This window comes from Xenopus laevis, chromosome 8L (assembly GCF_017654675.1).
Source record: "Xenopus laevis strain J_2021 chromosome 8L, Xenopus_laevis_v10.1, whole genome shotgun sequence".
NCBI lineage: Eukaryota > Metazoa > Chordata > Amphibia > Anura > Pipidae > Xenopus > Xenopus laevis.
Window position 1 is genome coordinate 78,494,132 of NC_054385.1, and position 19,961 is coordinate 78,514,092.

The 19,961-nt window shown below is 36.9% G+C and overlaps 1 protein-coding gene across 1 annotated transcript; it reads left to right on the forward strand.

Moving 5' to 3' along the window:
• Positions 1 to 5,653: 5,653 nt before the first annotated feature.
• golga5.L (golgin A5 L homeolog) lies at positions 5,654 to 18,990 on the forward strand. Its single transcript, NM_001092372.1, is given in 13 exon segments — positions 5,654 to 5,723; positions 6,627 to 7,193; positions 8,282 to 8,506; positions 9,895 to 10,114; positions 10,265 to 10,388; positions 11,625 to 11,828; positions 12,415 to 12,585; positions 13,574 to 13,702; positions 14,420 to 14,518; positions 15,480 to 15,705; positions 16,885 to 16,990; positions 17,846 to 17,909; positions 18,543 to 18,990. Coding segments are annotated over 12 exon segments (2,169 nt in total). The 5' UTR covers positions 5,654 to 5,723; positions 6,627 to 6,673; the 3' UTR covers positions 18,624 to 18,990.
• Positions 18,991 to 19,961: the final 971 nt, after the last annotated feature.

Sequence of the window (19,961 nt, forward strand, 5' to 3'; positions counted from 1 at the left end):
GTTCTTAATAGTGGAATTTTAGACTGTGCTGTATCCAGTACTATATACGGTGTTACCTTTTATACAGATATAATGATATCCTCTTTATAGGGCTGCCACCTATTTTATAGATCTGTATATTCTGGATAAATAAATAGTAGACATCCTTAAAGACATCAATAAAATAAAGATATTGTGCCATCAAACGAACAACAGTAGAATGGCCTACAAAATCTAGCAAATGTCGTACAATGTTATCTTCTCTTTGAAGGTGGTATTGCAGCAGATATACTTATCTATCTATATAATGCTGCCAGATCATTTCTGTGAGGATGCTATTCTTACTCCTCCAGCAAGACTGAATGTTCTTGTGTACCAGCCCCAACCCCTTTTGCATGACTGTCTTCATGTCTTTGTGGTACATGTGGAATCTTCAAGATCATTTCCCTTTTTTTGTCCTGTTACTCAAAAGGAATCTTTAACTGACTGAACTCAAAAGTAGAAACGGATGTATCACGCACTGAATGGAAAATAATTATGAATAATTGGTTCTATATAGTTTATATGGGTATATTTGCAGAGAAAATGTTGACAGAGTAACTGTATGCTGCTGCACAAGTATGGGAAACTACTGTCTGAAATTCTTGTGACTTGCTGTTTTCCAGATACGTGGCCTTTCCCTAAATTCAAGCACCATTCTATAAGGTTACATACTGTACAAATTAAGTGTTTAGAATTAGATGAAGAGAAAACAAAGTGTTTAGAAATTAAAAAGTATTAATACAAATAGGACACGATACAGATAAGCAATGGTTCTTCCATTTTTCATGACAATATGTGTAAACACATACTCTATACTAACTGGATACCTGCATGTCCTATATATGTGATTCCCAAGCCAATGGTATAGTATGAAGTTGATCCTTTGTCTAGAATGTAACTGTAGCATTGCATTGTCTGGAGTAAGGATCCTAGCCCAAACCATACAAACAGCCCAAGACCATTATTCCTTTTATAGACTTCAGCATTGTGCATTCAGGCAGATAGTGTTGTCCTGGTTAAATCCTGACCTATCCCCTATATATACAGAATTTTCTGTGGGCTATCTTCGTATATCATTTAATATGAAGCAGAAAACAAAAGCACAATCTTTCTGGGACAACCTTTCTCCCCGAAAGACTGTGGCTTTGTTCTCTTAAATAAAGAGATCATCCTACACAAAATAAATTGTGTAGGATGATTGCTTAAAGAAAATTCTGCCTTCTCTTCTTCTTTTGAGGACTACATTGGTCTTGTCTTGTAACACTTTTTATGCATATGCTATAAAGGTAGGAGAATTATTTTCTTTGAAGTTGTTCTGTGTTTTGAATTCTTCACAGTATGAAACATAACTGCACTCTAGTGGTAAAAAAATAGATTGAAACGTTCTTCATCTAGGTCTTCTAGGCCTTGCAATGCCAAAGCCAGTATGTTTACTACCCAATTAATAAAATAAATCAAATTTAAGATTGTGTGGTTTCTTGATTCCTCATATGTTTTACAAAGATTATCTTTGTTCAATCAGTTCAAAATTCATAAAAAATAATTGTTTCACAACTATGTTTCTGAAATGTGCTCATAACTATGTGAGTTGCAGAATTTTCCAACAAGAATATAAAAGGCCATACCTTTTATATAAAGTCTGTCCAGATCTTGACTGTAGCAACGCTACTGCCATCATATCTAACCAAAGCAAGTTCATGCATTAACTTTATGACAATTTCACATGATAGATAGTTGGGTGACTCAACCAGAAATTGTGCTGTATTTGATCCTAGCGATGTCTAACAATTCAAAACAAATTGCTCATTTGTAAGTAATGAAACACTAGCAAGTAGTGACCATAACATTATTATTAACCTTTATTCATTTTATTTAAAGCATATCTTGATCCAACAAAGAAACTACATTGCAGGAGAAGGAACTATAGCACCTTTAGTTCAATATTTCAGTGTATGCATTATGAAGTTGGGATCTTAGCTACATGCAGAGTAACAATGGTTGTCCTTCAATATGATATAAAACCATCATGATATCTAAACGTATTTTAAATAATTTGGAAAAAAAAAAGTTAATAGGAAGGGAGAAGGTTTTAAGAACTTTCAAGTCAGAGAGAGCATATGCCCCATTAGGACCTATAAATGCTAAGGGGCTGATTTATTAAACCTCACATTTTTCTGGTCAAGTTTTTAAAGGGGAAAACGTGAATTTTTAGAGGGAAAAACTTGAATGTTTAGAGATTTATTATACCCCAAAGCTGTAAAAATCCAAATCCGAAAATACTCTATCTCAAAACTGTCAAGGTCATGTAGAAGTCAATGGCAGTGTCCCTTAAATTGTTTCTTGACATTGTGATCTGCTCTGGATAATCTGATAAAATTGGGGTTTAAATCCAATAATCAACAATTTGATAAAGCGGAGTTTTCGGAACATAAATTGTACGATTCGAACTGATGCAGAAATTTGTCTCTACGTTTTTTCACTCTGACTTTATCGTGAAGAATTATTGATAAATGAGTTCAGTTTGTGCTTGGGAGTTAGGTTAACTTTGTTTTAATAAACAAAAAAGTAGATTCATTTGAGTTTTAGTAAATAATCCCATAAAAGTGTTGAAAATCCACAATCAAGAAGGAAATACAGAAAATGAGGGACTGACTCCTTCACTAAACCTTCCCCAAAATGTAAAATACCAAAGCCAAAAGATGAAAAAATTGATATGGAAATTAAATGGATATAGATATACTTAGAAAAAAAGGAAATGTGCTCAAAAATTCATACAGAACAGAGAAGCCAGAGTTGCAGGAACCACTCTGTGGCAGAGGTGGATCATCTCAATTTAACTGTCAGTGGCTGACACAACATATGGTACTTACATGTTTAACAAAAGGGGCGTCCCCCGAAACGTTGCACTGCATTAATAAAATTGCAAGGGCTTGCCCTGCTAACTGAATTCCTGTGCGCCGGTGATTCTTCTACGTACCTTGGTTGGGTGGTTGCCGATTCCCCTACCACCGAGCACCAGGATATGCTGCTTGGGTTTTGTGAGGTGTGCGGTCTCTCCAATTGGCTTGGAACCACAGCCTTTTAGTAGTGTATATAAAGTGAATAAAGTACCCCCCTCCTTATAAGGATATCATTTACAAGATATTCCTGGCTTTTGTGTATTATATATAATATAAATGTCACAATACAAGGCTGATTAGTAAATAACTATTGGTACATAGCAGCTCAGAAACCAGCACAGTTAGCATCAGAATTTAATAATGAGCCCTGTAGCATTAACCTATATGACAGACCTCATATTCTACTTGATGATTTGTGATGACCCCTAAGCTTTGTTTCTCAATAGATGTTTAAAGCCCACTAAGCATGTGAGTGTCACAGAACTTCTAAAAAAAAATCCAAGATGGGAATTCTTTGAAGGCCTGGATCAATACTACTACAGAGGTAGTAGTGGTCCTTTAAACAAATTTCATATAAATAAGGTTCTTGGGTCTAATGGAATACGCCCTTTAGTGTCATTATTAGCCAGTATATAACGCATGATTTTCTTAGACTCTATTTTATCTGGTATGTTATAAAGATTTAGGCTTAGGGCCAGACAGGGCACACAAGTCTTCCAGACGTGATTGCTGAAGAGGATAAGAAGAGGAAAAACAATAAGAAGAGGATTCTGCTAGAGGTCGGGGCTGAAATCGACCTGCTGATTTCAGTCCTGTCTGGCCCTAGCCTTACTTTCTCAACTTGGCAGTCATAGGCCTTTAAAGGAGACATATTGTGTAAAAAAATAAGAATGAACCAGTGCATTATACTCATTTAGATATAGAAGAATTGTGCTTAAAAATTAGTGTTTCAGACTGATTTATTGAATATTTCTGAAAAAACCCAAATAATCCCTTCCTTCTTTCTGCTTCCTGCTCCCTGAATTCCCAGGCTGTGCAGGGGAGCCAGCGGCTCTCAGCTCACTGCACAGTAGGACAGGAACCAATCAGCAGCTAGCAGGATCTATAGGGAACTGAAGCCTGTCTTTGCTTATGTGACTGCAGTGCTGTGATTGACTGTCCCCTCCTAATGTGCCTCTGGTAGGGAATGTTAGGACACGCCCACCCCTCATTTGAAACACAGACTGGGACCAGTGAACATCTATAGGGAGCTCCAATAAACAGGCTATTTTTAAAGATAATATTAATTTTAGCACCATGTAAAAGCAACCATATATCACTTATAATTGCCTACAAGGTAGGGATTTTTCATTTATCCTATTCTTCTCCTTTAAGTTTGACATCTGTAGTGGCTGCATTGTATGAAAGTTAAGAGATCACATTCAAGATTATGTTCTGGTGAATGACATTACAATAATAATTAGCATAGCTGTACAAAGCCTTATACAGCATTAGATCCCTCCAGATTACAGCATTAAGATCAGAAGGAAATGACAGTATATTCCTCTTTTTAACAAGTGTTCAGTAAATAGGGCGTGTGCTAAAACTAAAAGTAAAATAAGCAAAATGTAGGAAAGGTTGGTTGTTTTTTCTTGAGATAAACAGGGCACGTGGAGAAAGTTAAGCTCCTTCAGGTCATTAATTAAATGACCACTAGCAAATCCCCTGAATTCTGGAAATCTATATATCAGTAAACTAACTAACAGTCTCCATAAGAGCAAAGGAACACTGTTTGTTGTATTGCCCATGTCATTTCCAACACAGATTGCTGTAGATGAAATATAAAACAAAAAAAACTGTATTTAATCTCATTAAGATGATTATATTGTAGTGTTTATATTGCGATATTTCACAATTGACTTCAACACTCATCCTAATACTTCAAAGGGGTGGTTCTCCTTCAGGTTAACTTTTAGTATGTTATAGAATGGCCAATTCTAAGCAACTTTTCAACTGATCTTCATTATTTATTTTTTATGGTTTATGAATTATTTGCCTTCTTCTCCTGACTATTTCTAACTTTCAACCCCATCTAAAAACAAATGCTCTGTAAAGTGACATTTATTGTTATTACTGGTTTTTATTACTCATCTTTCTATTCCGACCCTCCCCTATTAATAATCCATATTGTCATTCAAATCAATGCATGGTTGCTAGGGTGATTTGGACGCTAGCAACCAAATTACTGACTGCAAACTGGAATGCTGCGAAATAAAAAGCTAAATAACTCAAAAACCATCAAAAATGAAAACCAATTGCAAATTGTCTCAGAATATCACTCTCTGCATCATACTAAAAGCTGACTCAAAGGTGAACAACCCCTTTAAAGACATAGCCAGTACTGTAAAGTCAGAATTAGCTTTCAAATTAGACTCTCACAACCACTTCTCCGAACCCTGCTTTACATTAACAAAAAACTGAAACTGCTTATTAGTCTGGGGAGTTGGGGACCCTCTCGCAGACACAAGGTCGGTTTCTTGTATAATTACACCCTCGCCAGTACTTACTCCCACAATGTTAGAACCTATTCCCAAGTTCATTCTCCTCTCTATGGTCTCTGAACTGGAAAAACAGGCACTTCCGCCTTTTGCTTTTGCGTTTCACCTCCATGACTGCCGTGGTCCTGCCGTTCTCTCAGGCAATGCGTTAGACACCTTGTTTGGAGACCTGGCCTGTGCCAGCAGTTCCGTGTCCACGTCTCCGGTGGGGGATGGATTTGGGAATACCATAGCGGAACTCTTCCTGCAGCCTCCGGCTCCTAAGGTAGAAACCAAAGACACAATAAGATTCTTTTAGAGTTCATAAAAACTGAACTGTACCATGGGCCTTGACATCATCGCAGTAAAGAGAAGCTTTGACACTCACTTTCTGTATTCGCTTTTATTTGTATACACAGACCAGCATCCTCTGAAAGCTTTCACTTGTGCATCGTACAACATAACAACGCTCTCATCAGCACTATCTGCCTTATCTGTATGCCTTGTTTTATCAGCTCTGTTATTCGCAAATATTACATAGATATATATGCACTTCTTACTTTATACAAATATGTGTATCTTGGCGTTCTGCCCCTCAGATTTGTTTACATATTTGTGTTTTTATTATGTGTGGAGCTTTTACACTACCCATTCTCTCAGGGCAGTATGTGAAGTCTCCTTGAACCCATGTCCTTAAAATCAAGGTTTTCTATGAAATTAGTGTATTTACAGAGGTATTTAAACACAACTTGTAGTTGACATTTGTATTGTATACTTTTTTTTAATGATTTCTGCATCTCTCCAACTCTTTGTAATTAGTCTCTTAGCAATTATGCAGAAGTATACGTTAGATTAAGGGAAACATTGCAAAGGGCTTGAAAGGAAAGATAAATACTTCATAGTAATTACAATAAAGAAAAAAGAAATTCAAGCCACTGTATTTATTCAAAATCTGGATTTCAAGGGTCAGGCTAAAGATATGAAGAATGTAATGTTATCTAAATCTAAAATATAAAGCATAATAGATCTAATGTATTAGGCCAGAAAGAGAATGATTTACTTTTCAAGCACATACGTAACTATAACAACTTTTATCCTAACTGAACATGAGTATGAAAAGGATATTTTTTCGACAGTGCTCCTATTTGAATAAAGCCTACGATAAACTTTATTTTGTTCTTTGTTGCAGGTCATGTTTTTGCAGTTGTGATATGAAGTAGAGAAAGAAGTTCAAATATGTCTTGGTTTACTGATCTGGCTGGGAGAGCTGAGGATTTTCTGAATTTAGTTGATCAAGGAGCTGCAACAGCTCTGAAGACCAAAGATGGAAACGACCTCATCATGGATAGCACTACTGACTATTCAGGCAATTTTGAAGAGAAACAGAAGACCACTGAGAAATATCAATCCCAGGCAAAATCTAGCTTTATCTCCTCTGCAGCTGACAATAAAAAACACCAAAAAGCAACCATGTTAGCTGGTACAGCTAATATTAAAACTGGGACCAGGTCATCTATAGAAAGCTCCCATAATTCTTCAGTAAACGTCTCATCACATAGGTCTACCACTCAGTTTGTGAGACAGAAGAAGTCTGAGCCTGATGATGAGCAGCTGTTTGACTTTCTCAATAGCTCAGATAAAGTACACAGCAGCAGTCAAAAGGAAACAAGGAAGGAATCTGCTTCTGTCAATCAGGCTGTAAAACCAATTTCTCAGAGTGTCACGATGGCTGAGGACTTCCACAATACAACTGAAGGTAAAGAACATTTACTTTCTTTGAAATTGGAAATTGTGTGAGACCTTAACAGGTTCAAGGACAGTTGGCGAGAAACTTTACTGCAATAAATTGCCACGGTTTTCTTTAATCTGTCATGTAATTCATAAGAATTGTTACCTCAAAATTCTGATCTTCATGAAAGGAGAACTGAACTTAAAATCACTGGGGGGGGGGGTCAAGGTGCCAAATGTTTTTGCACGGTAGAGCAAAATAAAGCTGCCTTTTTTTTCTAAGTTTGGCTTTCACTCTACTGCGAATGCGCCTGCCTGGACCGGAATGAAGAGAAGACAGAAGAAGCTGAATAAAATGGCAGCAGCAACAGTTTTTAGCAAACAGAGGCGATTTTAATCACTAACATTTTGGCACCCCCCAGTGATTTTAAGTTTAGTTCTCCTTTAAATGTTACAACTGCCATAGTAGGAAGCATATTGTCTGGTTTCCCTTTTATTTTCAATACTATTGCTCAAAAAGCTTCTACCTATTTTTCTATAAGATCCTACTATCAACCTCCTGTGTCCTTTTTTCTAGTTTAGAAAATGATGGCTAACATGGTTCTATCTTTGTGGGCACCTGTCAGTATTATTAAATCTGGTTTGGTTAGATGTATTAGTAGGATACAAGTATGCACTATCTGGATGGCATTGAAACAAACATGTTTGTTTGTACACAGATTGGCATTCCTTTATGGAACAAAACTGCATGGAAACATGGCTGGGACCCTTAGCCCTCCATGGGCCTGAGATTAGCAAGTGCCAGACACATTCTATGGCAGGTGAACTAGTATGTACTAGTTGTATAAATAAGTACAGGTCTGTCACATTGTCAATTGCAGCTGAATTTAGCAGTAATAGCATCACACATTTTTTCAGTATACCCCATCAATGGATTATACATGCCAAAGAAGAAAGTGAAAGAAAAAGGTTGAATGTCACATTTTCAATTTGACAGAAGAACTGTTCCATTCAAGTTAATTAAGCTTCCTGCAGCAAACATTCTCTTTTTTTATGTTCTAGACTTTTGAAGTTTGCTGCTCAATGGTTTAATTTTACAATTATTGGTATGTTTAGATGCTGGGGTTCCATTACTCCCCGAACTTGGAATAACTGAACCTGTGGTCAAAGCGGAAACATTGTCAGACTCTGGTTCTAGTGCAAGCCTTTCAACTACTGGAGACCCGAAGTCACATGAACTGTCTAACCTACGCTTGGAGAATCAGCTATTAAGAAATGAGGTGCAGTCTCTCAATCAAGAAATGGCATCTCTAATTCAGAGGTCCAAGGAAACACAGGAAGGTAGGGCATTTTTAGCAGAACATTTAGTAGATCATCATTGTGAGTCTACATTACAGATCTTTTCTGCCTAAAGTATTCTCTTCCACCAGCTACTTGTGTCCTTTTTGTTTTCAATATCATGTAAGGTTTTCATCCAACTAATATTGGTGTGGCAGTCCTTTTGCAAATCTTTTATTTATTTATTTTGCAATATCCCTATTTTATAGTTCAAAAACTATAAAAAATAAATAATGAAGACCAATCCAAAAGTTGCTTAGAATTGTCCATTCTATAACATAGTAAAAGTTAACTTAAGCATTTCTGTATTATGTTACACTATGGGACAGAATTTGCAACACATGCACAACTTAAAGGAATAAGTAAATTGTGTATAACTGTATAAGGTGCTGACTAATTGGACTTGCCTATGTACAGACAGAACCATGGTAAAATATACATCTGGTTAGTATTTTAAACCTCTTAATTTCACTAATAATAACATTTACAGAGGAAAAACATTTGGTGTAATATATGGGAAAAGATGATGTAAAATCAGGGAAAAACACTCATTGAAATGTATTCTAAATTGGTGGGACCACAAAAAAAATGGTGAAAAATACAGGAAAACTTAAAGGAGACATATCATGTAAAAAACAACAATGTACCAGTGCACTATATAGAAGGAATATGCTGAGAAAAGGTGTGGTTCAGGTTGATTTATTCAGAATTTCTGCAAAATCCCCACTAGTCCCCACCCATCTGTTCCATTTCCAGCTGGCTCCTTCCCAAGCTGTGCAGGGGAGCCGGCGCCACGCAGCACACTGCACTGTAGGATAGTAACCAATCAGCAGCTCGGCTGACCTGATAGGAAACTGAAGCCTGTGTTTGCTTTTGTGACTGCAGGGCTATCCCCCTCCTACTGTGCTTCTGGCAGGGACCATTAAGACACGCCCCCCCATTTGAAACACGGAGAAGGACCATAGCAGATCTATAGGGAGCTAAATAAAGGGGGCAATTTTGAAGGTAATATTCATTTTTAGCCCCAAATAAAACCAGCACTATCTATTATTCATTATTGCCTACAAATAATTTTTTTTTTTACCTATCCTATATGCCTCCTTTAAAATCAGTGTATATAAAATTGAGGTTTTACTGTATAGTATTATGGGTATTCGAGATGTGCGGTTGGGTGGGTTCAGGCTAAACTTTAGCCTGCGCCAATCCCACCAGCAAACGTCTACTGCCACACTTCCGCCTCTGTGCATGCCTTTTTATATATTTGTGCCAGCCATGTTAGGGTCTGGTGCGTGTCTTGCCAGATCAGGTTAAGGTCGAGGGTGGATCGAATTTTAGTCAACCCGCATATCACTTATGGGTATACTTTATACAATATTTATCTTGTTTTGAAGAACTGAATGAGGCAAGGACGAGAATGGAGAAGTGGAATGGAGATAATTCCAAAAATGACCGCACTGCACGAGAACTTCGAGCACAAGTGGATGATTTGAGTGAGGCCATGGCTGCAAAGGATTCACAACTGGCTGTCCTGAAGGTCAGGCTACAGGAAGCAGACCAGTTGCTGAAGAGCCGAACAGAGACTCTGGAATCCCTCCAGAGTGAGAAATCTAGGTGTGTAAGCATTATCAATAGAAACAACATGTCATACTGGTTAGTAAAGGAAGGCATAATAAATACATACACATATATATAATTTCTTTTTCATAGGAATAGCACATGTAGTAGATACTATTTTTATTTACCAATAACTCATTTGTGTAGAATACTGCAAGACCAAAGTGAAGGAAGCAGTATTCACAACCAGGCATTACAGACCATGCAAGAGCGGCTTCGAGAAGCAGAGTCAACACTGATAAGGGAACAGGAAAGTTACAAACAGATACAGGTTTGTGCAAATAACTATATACTGGCTTCTACATTTCATTAGCTGAATAATGGCAGGAAAGTTATCATCCTTTGCATGTGTACTTCTAGAGTTCAGCTGTTTCAAAGGAGTCACTTGTTCCCCAGCATCAGTAGTACCACAGCTGATTGCTTCCTCATAAACTGCATCCAGTGTTGGTCAGGTCTCCATTTCTCGCAGTATACTAAAGCTAGTAGAGACAGTACACAGGGGTCATCTTATGGCACCCATATTACCTGGCTGCAGTTTGTAGAAAAAAGATGACAGAATAAGTTAAAAACTTAAGTTTGAAACTCTGTGAAATTCATTATAGAAGCTTTTTTGCAATAGAAAATAAACGAGGCTCGCAATTAATAAAGTACCTCGTAATCTCTGGTTCCCATTTTTTTTTTTTCATCCATGAACCATGTTTAAATGTAAATCGTGTTTGGGAGCTAGCATGAAAACAATTCCTTGGGTTTGCCAAATAAGGACTTTGATTGGATATATGGCAGCACCACATTGCATAGAAGCCTACAGGTGGCTGTTTGGAAGTAATATTGTGTCTTAATGTCTCCAAACTTTCTTCCAAGCTATGTATTTAAAAGTGAGAAGCTGCTTTGCTGTCACTGGGAGCAATATAGTGCTTGTAAGCCACTGGTTGGGGATCACAACAACATAAGCCATTGCTAGCTATTGGCATTCTATCCAAGATTTAGAATCCTAAAGGTGACCAGCCACTGCCTAATACATATATATGGCCACTCTCCTATTTGCTAAACCCTGGCATTTTTTGTAGGACTCAACTGAATCTTTAGTCCTGACCTAGCCAAATCTAAACCCTAAATATCACAAGACTTTAGACCACATGACAACTGAAGGTGATGATTCCTTTTTGCATAACACAATATTTAGTAGAAAAGTTTTTTTTATGTGATAAATCATAACATAACATTTTGAATCTGGCCCAAAGTTGCGTAGAGTTCTTCGAGAGGTTAGGGATAGCCCATGCATATTATTTAGTCTCTCTTCCCTCTCACTAGTTTGCCATAAAATCATCTCCATTCTAGTGGCTGTGTACATCCCCTCCACTCCTTTGAAAGTTTTATTTTGATCTTTCTTCTTTCCTGTTAGTGTTTCAGTTTTACCATTAATGTTATGTAATATTGCAAAACAATTGGGGAAAACTGTTTCTGTAAATTCATTCATTATTTGCTTTAAAATTTACATGATTTTTAGAATGAGTTTGCTACCCGACTGAGTAAAATTGAGGCAGAGCGTCAGAATCTGGCAGAAGCTGTTATCCTGGCAGAGAAGAAGCACATGGAAGAGAAGAGAAAGAGTGATGATTTGCAGCAGCAGTTGAAAACCTCCAAAGTTGGATTAGATTCCCTAAAACAAGAAATGGCTGATTACAAACAGAAAGCAACACGGATACTACAGGTAGAAAAATGCTGACACTGACTTTCATCTTATATCTCTTAACTCATTAGATACACACATTCTTCACATACACACATTCAAGGTTGTATATTTCCACCTGCTTTTGTTCAGTTTATGTATGTAATGTGCATTTTTGTGTACACCCTTCTGTTGTGCAGGGCTGCAGAAATATTTATATAAGTGTCTTAAAAATAATAAAAGGGGGCTAGTACAGATTTTGTAGTACAAAGGATGACTTGAACCCAGACAGTCTGGAAACTTTATAGTGACAACGATTTGGCACTGAAATAAAACAAACATTCTTGGTATTAGATTGTAGCTGTGCAGCTATGTCTAACTCATTGGGCAATATCTGCTTTGATAAGTTTATTTTCTGCTAAAATGTTTTTGTTGAGTGCTCTTGATTTTATCAATTACTTTCTAACTATAACTTACAGCCTTTAGGTTTCATCAACTATACAGAATTAAGATTCCATGTGGGCTTACCATATTGGTTACTGTTGTTACGTAGCCACACAAGCAATTATTAAAAAAAAATTGTTTGAAATTCCCTAAATACAGTTTAATTTTTATATGCATATTTCAGTCAAAAGAAAAGTTGATAAACAGTCTGAAAGAAGGGTCTGGTATTGAGGGACTGGACAGTCACAGTGCAAGCACCATGGAGCTGGAGGAGATGAGACATGAGAGAGACATGCAAAGAGAAGAGATCCAGAAGCTAATGGGGCAGATCCAACAACTGAAAGCTGAGCTGCAGGTATTCCTTTGTCTTTACTCCCTCACAACATCGAATGCAGGTATTTTATTTTAATCTAGAAGATTATATTTTTGAATAATATTGTGGTTGCCAGTTTACAAAGCAGAATGTACAGGCCGGCCCCAAACATTTAGGGGGTTATTCATTAAAGGTCAAAAGGCTGGAAAAATTTTCAAGGGTAGTTTCACTAAAAAAAAGCATTTTTCAGGAAAAAAACCCTCACATTTTAAATGTATTTTTCTCTGAAGCTGCTTAAAGCCAGAGGTCCCTATAACCATTTTTTTTGCCTTCATAATTCTCGGGTGTTTTATGCTATCTTGAGCTTGAAAACTCGAACAATTTGAGCTATTCAAGGTTTTTTAGCCTATAAACTCGATAAATTCAAGGTATTCACGTTTTTCCCCTAATTGCATTCAATCTAGCTTTTTGCATTCACATTTTTTTCATACATAAGCAAACATTCGAGTTGTGAGTTTATTCGAGGTAGAAAAAAAACCTCACAAACTCGACCTTTGAAAAATAACCCTCTAAAATTTGTTGCATATACTACACACACCCTGGAGGCATATAAACAGTTACAAAGCTGGCAGGTCATATGAGTCAGTCTCTTATTGACAGCAGCCTATTTTCAGCAGACCAATTGACTTAAAACCTGTAATCCACAGTACCAGCAATAATCTCCTGTTTTATCTGGCCGGCAGGTTCACTGCACTCACAAAGTACAGTCATGTGACTGTAGTTCTGGATGACTGAATGTGACAATTTTTGGTTCTATGATTTATCTTAAATTTAAACTATGCTAATTAGGGTTCCAAGAATTCAGGATTCTGTGTATCCTTAATATGTACACAATCATCAACATGTAAATCCCTATGGCCCATGGCCCAACTGATGATTTTCTGAAAATCTAGTAAACTGAAATATCTCTTGTGGGGCATACAGACAATAATACCCCCTATCCCCCTTCTAAATGCTCCTCTGCTTTCAGGATGTGGAGACCCAGCAGGTGAGTGAGGCAGAATCTGCCAGAGAACAGTTGCAGGATGTGCATGAGCAGTTCGCTACGCAACAAAGAGCCAAGCAAGAGCTTGAGGCAGAACTGGAACGGCAGAAGCAGGTGAGGACTTCCTTAGCAAGCTGACTGCATGTCCATACTTATATGTTGGTAATTGTACAGTCACCCTATACTGAAAGGATTAAACTGTTCTTTGACACAAAAGGTTTAAACTTAATATGTACACTTTTGCTAAATAAATGTTTAATACCACTGATTAGCAGATTTTTTTGCCTAATGGAAATATTAATAGATGAAGGTATAATTGTTTTCCATTTTATTTATTGATTCTAGCTTCTGTGCAGATATTCATATCTCTGCTTGCAGTTCTGGAAAAATTGCAAATAGGGCAATTCTGACACAAACATCTGGCAAGAAAGTAGACTCAATTAAACTTTACTTTAATGGGGGAGGTTTTTCACCATCTTGTCCTTCAATGTCCCCATGTGCCATAGCCCATAGCCTTTAACTTTGTCTAGGCAGCAATTGATAAGCTGGAAATTTGGTCACAATGTTCTAATTGCCACCAAGTCTACTACTATTTTTATAATATTGTTATAGAAAGCCAGGGGGAGGTACAAGGTCATGTTGTTTGTGCCCAGACAAAAGGGACAGCAAAGGTAGGTGTTGCCCTGTATTATGTATAAATCTGCTGTAATATTTTAGAAGATGTTAATCTTTACATTATATAATGTTGATTTTTTTTATATCTACAATATGATTACAATAGTAGCCTGTTTCTCTTTATTAATACATTGATATTTTTATATATGTTTTAAGGAGTTTCAGTACATTCAAGAAGATCTTTACAAGACAAAGAATACACTGCAGGGAAGAATCAGAGATAGAGAGGATGAGATTCAGAAACTGCGAAATCAGGTATCTACCTAAGCTTAAAGGGGAACTAATACCTAAAGTAGAATAATGCTAGAAATGCTGTATTTTGTATACTAAACATAAACATGAGCTTATTGCACCAGAAGCCAATTAAACTAATGATTTATGTTTTCAAATTTGGCCACAAGGGGGCCATCATCTTGTAATTTTGTTAAACATCTTTGCAAAACCACAACCACGCACATGCTCAGTGTGGTCGGGGCTTTTGTTGGGAGGATAAGTTAGGGATCGTCATAAATTATAATTTCTGCCTTAGTACCTGATACAGCAAGACTGACTAATAATCATAATATGCAGACTGCGGATACAAATCTCTACATGGTCGCCAGCAGCTCTACAGGGAAATAAACAAAGCTGCTCGATTTGTGGGAAGTAAGGTGAGGTGGGCTCCCCCTGCTGTTTGAAAGTATGATAGTTCCCCTGCAGAGCAGTTAGGGACCATCTGAAGTTTCAGAGTAAAACTAAATTTAACTGCATACAGTCAGGTTTATTATAAAAACGGTACACATTATTTAATTAAAGGATATTGGAGATAGATTTCTTTTTCGTTACAGAATGTAAAAATCAGATTTTATTTTTTTGCCTTTACATCCCCTTTAACTTGATTGACTACTGTATAATGGACAGTGAGTCATTGCTACAGACCAGTGCCTTACAGCAGTAGGAAAGCCTCTCTCTGTCCTTTTATTTCATGTAAGGTTGTAGATCATTTTCCTATTATGATTAAATAACACAATGGCACTGACATAAATCAATGTTATTGTGTAAAGTATCTTCCCCCTTCCCCTGTAACATCTAGGTTTGTTACAGCTGTAGTGGTAAAGGGTCCCTGTTCATGTTCAAAGCTAAAAGCAACAACGGACTAACAAGTGTTTTGATATGAAGGAATACTTTGTTATATTGCTGTTTAACTACCTTTATCCCATGGCTGATTGTCATGCAGCTTACCAACAAGGCCCTGAGCAGTAGCAGTCAAACTGAGCTGGAAAATCGTCTCCACCAGCTGACTGAAACTCTGATACAGAAGCAGACCATGCTGGAAAACCTAAGCACTGAGAAGAACTCCCTAGTGTATCAACTAGAAAGGCTTGAGCATCAGCTGAAGAACGTACAAGGGAGTAGCTTGAATGGAACTTCCATCAACATGTCAGTAATAGAGAGCAATGAAGGTAAAGCATAAAGGAAACACTTTATCTGCATTAAAAATAGGCTACCAACCTGCTGTTAACCTCACACATCCCTGTTAATTTCCTTTTGTCTACTGATTCTGGGATGTGAAAGAACTGCATTAAACATTATGCCAACTTATGCCTTCTGTCCTCACTCGGCAGTACAGAACACAGTATGGATAAAACAATATAAGTCCCTACCTACATTGCAATTCATCAACCAGAAGCCATTTGAAGCAGTTTGTTACATAGTTACATACATAGTTAAATTGGGTTGAAAAAAGACAAAGTCCATCAAGTTCAACCCCTCCAAATGAAAACCCAATATCCATACACACCCCTCCATACTTTCACATAAATGATATATGCCCATATCTATACTAACTATAGAATTTAGTATCACAATAGTCTTTGATATTATGTCTGTCCAAAAAAACATCCAAGCCATTCTTAAAGGCATTAATTGAATCAGCCATCACAACATCACCCGGCAGTGCATTCCACAATCTCACTGTCCTGACTGTGAAGAACCCCCTACGTTGCTTCAATGGAAAGTTCTTTTCTTCTAGTGTAAAGGGGTGGCCTCTGGTAAGGTGATCCACTTTATGGGTAAAAAGGTCCCCTGCTATTTGTCTATAATGTGAACTGAACTGGCCAAAAAACAGAAACCGTATCCTATAAACTGCAAACGTGGCAACCAAGTATAGAAGCCATGTCTGAACAATAACAAGAACAGAGGCCAAGGAGTAGTTGGTGGCATTCATTATCATTCATTATTGATCTGCAATTACCATGATATGTCAGACATATAAAAAAAAAAAAAAAAAGTTTGATTTAAACAGGAGCTATACATAATGATATGATTGATATAAGTAAGGCTCTGCTATTATTCTGAAGCCAGTGTTTATAGCAGAACGTTACAAGGACAAATATTCAGGTTCCGCATTAATCTTATGAGCTGTGTAAAGAAAGCACATACAGTTTTGACCTCCATCGGAAATTCATCTTCATAACTGTTTTACACTTATTTACTTCGCCCATGGAGATAAATCTAACAGGGAATATGTCATCCTTTTCAGCCTTGACCTAGCGTCCTTCTAACCTAGGAAGAGAGAAGAACAACTCCTTAGACTCCACTATGCATTCTTTACTAATAAACCTGCTGCCATCCTCAAATAGGTGCCAGAATGAGAAATGTTCCAGTACTTTTCAGTGATTCAGACCCTAATGTTGCCGGGATGTATGGCAGAGTTCGGAAAGCCGCTACCAGTATAGACCAGTTCAGGTAAATATTTTGAGGCATAATAATTCATCAGTTTTTGTCTTCACCTGTGCCTGCAAAGCTTTCAGTAACCGGGACTCAAAACTTGCTTGAAATTGTAGATGCCTTCATTTGCTGTGTTTCAGTTATTTAAACTATGTCAGTTTGGTTTCTTAATTTAAAAATGACAAGCTTGTGAAACAACTTACCTCAATTTGATACTATTATGCACATCATAAGTATGTATGAAATATATATAATACATTTCCATAAGTCTAAATAAACTGGTTTTACAATTACAAATTGGTAACATAACTAAACCTATATACAATTGTCACAAAACTATTGTTGTCCCCAGGTGCAGGATCTATTTATTCACCCCTCCATTAGGGGAAACAGTTTTTTTTTTTTTTAAATGATGGTGCATACTAATTTATAATTAAACCCCTATTGGCATGACAGGAATGTGCAGGAACATTATTCAGGACCCAGAAGACACACCGAGTACTCGCAATGGTATCTTAATTTAGTTTAGTGATTCCAATGCCCTTCTTTGCCAACATCTTCTTCATACAACTTTGCTGGTAGTTGGTAGTCTGACTTTAGCATGAGCAATTCCCACTAGTCGACACAAGGGCATTTTGCTCACTGCAGTTCTCATTGAGATTACCTCTAAGATCAAACCTTCCTGTGTGATGTGGTCCTAATATCTGAGTGATAGGTTTTCACATAATGTAATTAAAGGAAGATGGCTTGAACCTGAGTAGGCACTGGTTTAGGAAAGGGGTAAATGTTCAGGAATCATACTATCCAGATATAGTTGCATTAAATGGAAACATTAAATGGGGCAGCAATAATTATTCCATTTTGTATTTTTAGTATACGCCTAGGAATATTTTTAAGAAGATATCCTATTGCAAGGGTGTTCATTATCATTTATATGGTGAGTATATATAGATAACCATATAACTGTTTTGGTTAAACTTGTTCCGCTTGAATAATTTGGTATCCAATGTCTGTAAATATGTAGTTTAGACAAAAATAATTTCAATACTGTATGTATAACAGGCAAGTGCTTTTCGTGTGTTGGCATGCATTAATTATTTATAGTTGCTGAACACGGGTATTCTCGCTTACTAAAGGGCTGCTGTAAGATAGCATAGATAGTCACTATTTAGTGGGTTGGTAGGGAGCTGGGTCCTTTGTTGTCTGTTGAATACCTTTGGTTTTTTTTAAACAGCCTGCAGAACCAGAGATCATTCTACTGGCAAGTCTGCCTTCCCCTCAGGCCAGTGATCTCTGGAAGCAGATAGCAAAGTAAACCCTGTAATCATGGTTATCCAGGCAAGAAGGCAGGTCAAGTTTACCAGTACAAAAAAAAAAAAAATAACTCCAGAGTATGTAAAGTATTTGGTCACTGTGCTAGTCAATAAATTTAAACGGCAGAGTCAGAGTTGTAATTTTTACGTCAAGGGCTGATTCATTGGCTTACACATTGCTGCTGGCTTTTCTGTCTGTAGATCAATACTTTGTAAATGTACTAAGAAATATAAAGGCATGTCACCGTTTCTTACAGGCCCTGTTACACCTCTGGGTAATGATTGTTCTTCTGACCTACACACCAGAAATGCACCACGACACCCCCTCTGGCAAATAGCAAGCACGACTAAAGAAGTACATCCTTATTTTCAGACATGCCATACTAATTCAGCCACTGTTTAACTGGTGCAATCGTTGCATCTGCGTTCTCTGAATATTTTTATGGGCACTACAACCTTTAGAAGGTCAATGCATAGAATATTTTCTGGTGGCGGGCATTCTAATCCTTCTGTTTCAATAGGTGTACTTTGGTACATGGAATGGTGAATGCCTTAAGTGGCATTTTTGGGATTTATTTGCACAGAGGATGTCTGGAAGCCAAAAGCTACAATCAATATATGTCTGAGGAGCAAAGATGGCAGGCAGGTGGACTAAAATTACTTAGCAGATGCTTAGCTAAATTGTTCAGTTCCATCACCCAAAAATTAAAAAAAATATTTATAACGGAGATATCATTTGAAATGAAAGCTAACAGAACTTGTTTTTGCTTTTACGGTTACCCTGGAATATCAGTACAACATGTCCTGCTGCACCCATACTGTGGCATTTAGCACTAGTGTATCAGGGCTCCCTTCCAGGAGATATTCTCTAGTTACCTTTCCCCATTTTGTCCAGCAGTGAGCTGATGGACTTTGCAATACCTATGCTAATATTTAATGAATTCTTTATTTTAAATGTTTTAATATAATTATGTTCCTATTCATCATCTTCCTCAAACTACTTTTGCACTTGTAATATTTTAAATGTAAATAGATATTTTTTTTTCTTTAATCTGTTAACCGACTGGGAGGACTGTCAAATAACTTGTGCAATCTTTTAGTAAATAAATGTAAAATAAGATCACAACGTAAACCATTTGAATTATTTCTTTAAACTGCATGCAGCACTTATATTTTAAGGGGCCTATTTATTAAGGCAGAGTTTTTTTTTCTCTAAAAATTCAAAGGTTTTTTTGTTCACTACAAAAACATGAATTTTAATTGAGAAAAAAACTTGAATTTTTAGAGATTTATTATGCCCCAAAGCAGCAAAAATCTAAAATACTCCAGCTAAAAACTGTCAAATTCACATTAAAAGTCAATGGCAGAAGTCCCTTGAATCATCTGAAGATGTTTTTTGCCTTCACAATGTTTTGGGTGTTTTGGGTATTTGATGCTGGTTTTCACTCAAAAACTCAATAAATGCATGTTATTTTAAGCCTATAAACTTGAAGAATTAGAGTTCATAAATTCATAAAACTTTTTTCATCCGATTTTTTTCAAGTTTAATTATTAGTAAATTAGCCAAACTCGTGGACGGGAGTTAGGTCGAGTTTGTTTCTAGTAAAAAATGAGTTTTAGTAAATAACCCCCTGAGTGTATTGGTTTTTCATTGGAGTGCTAAAGTTGTCCATCAG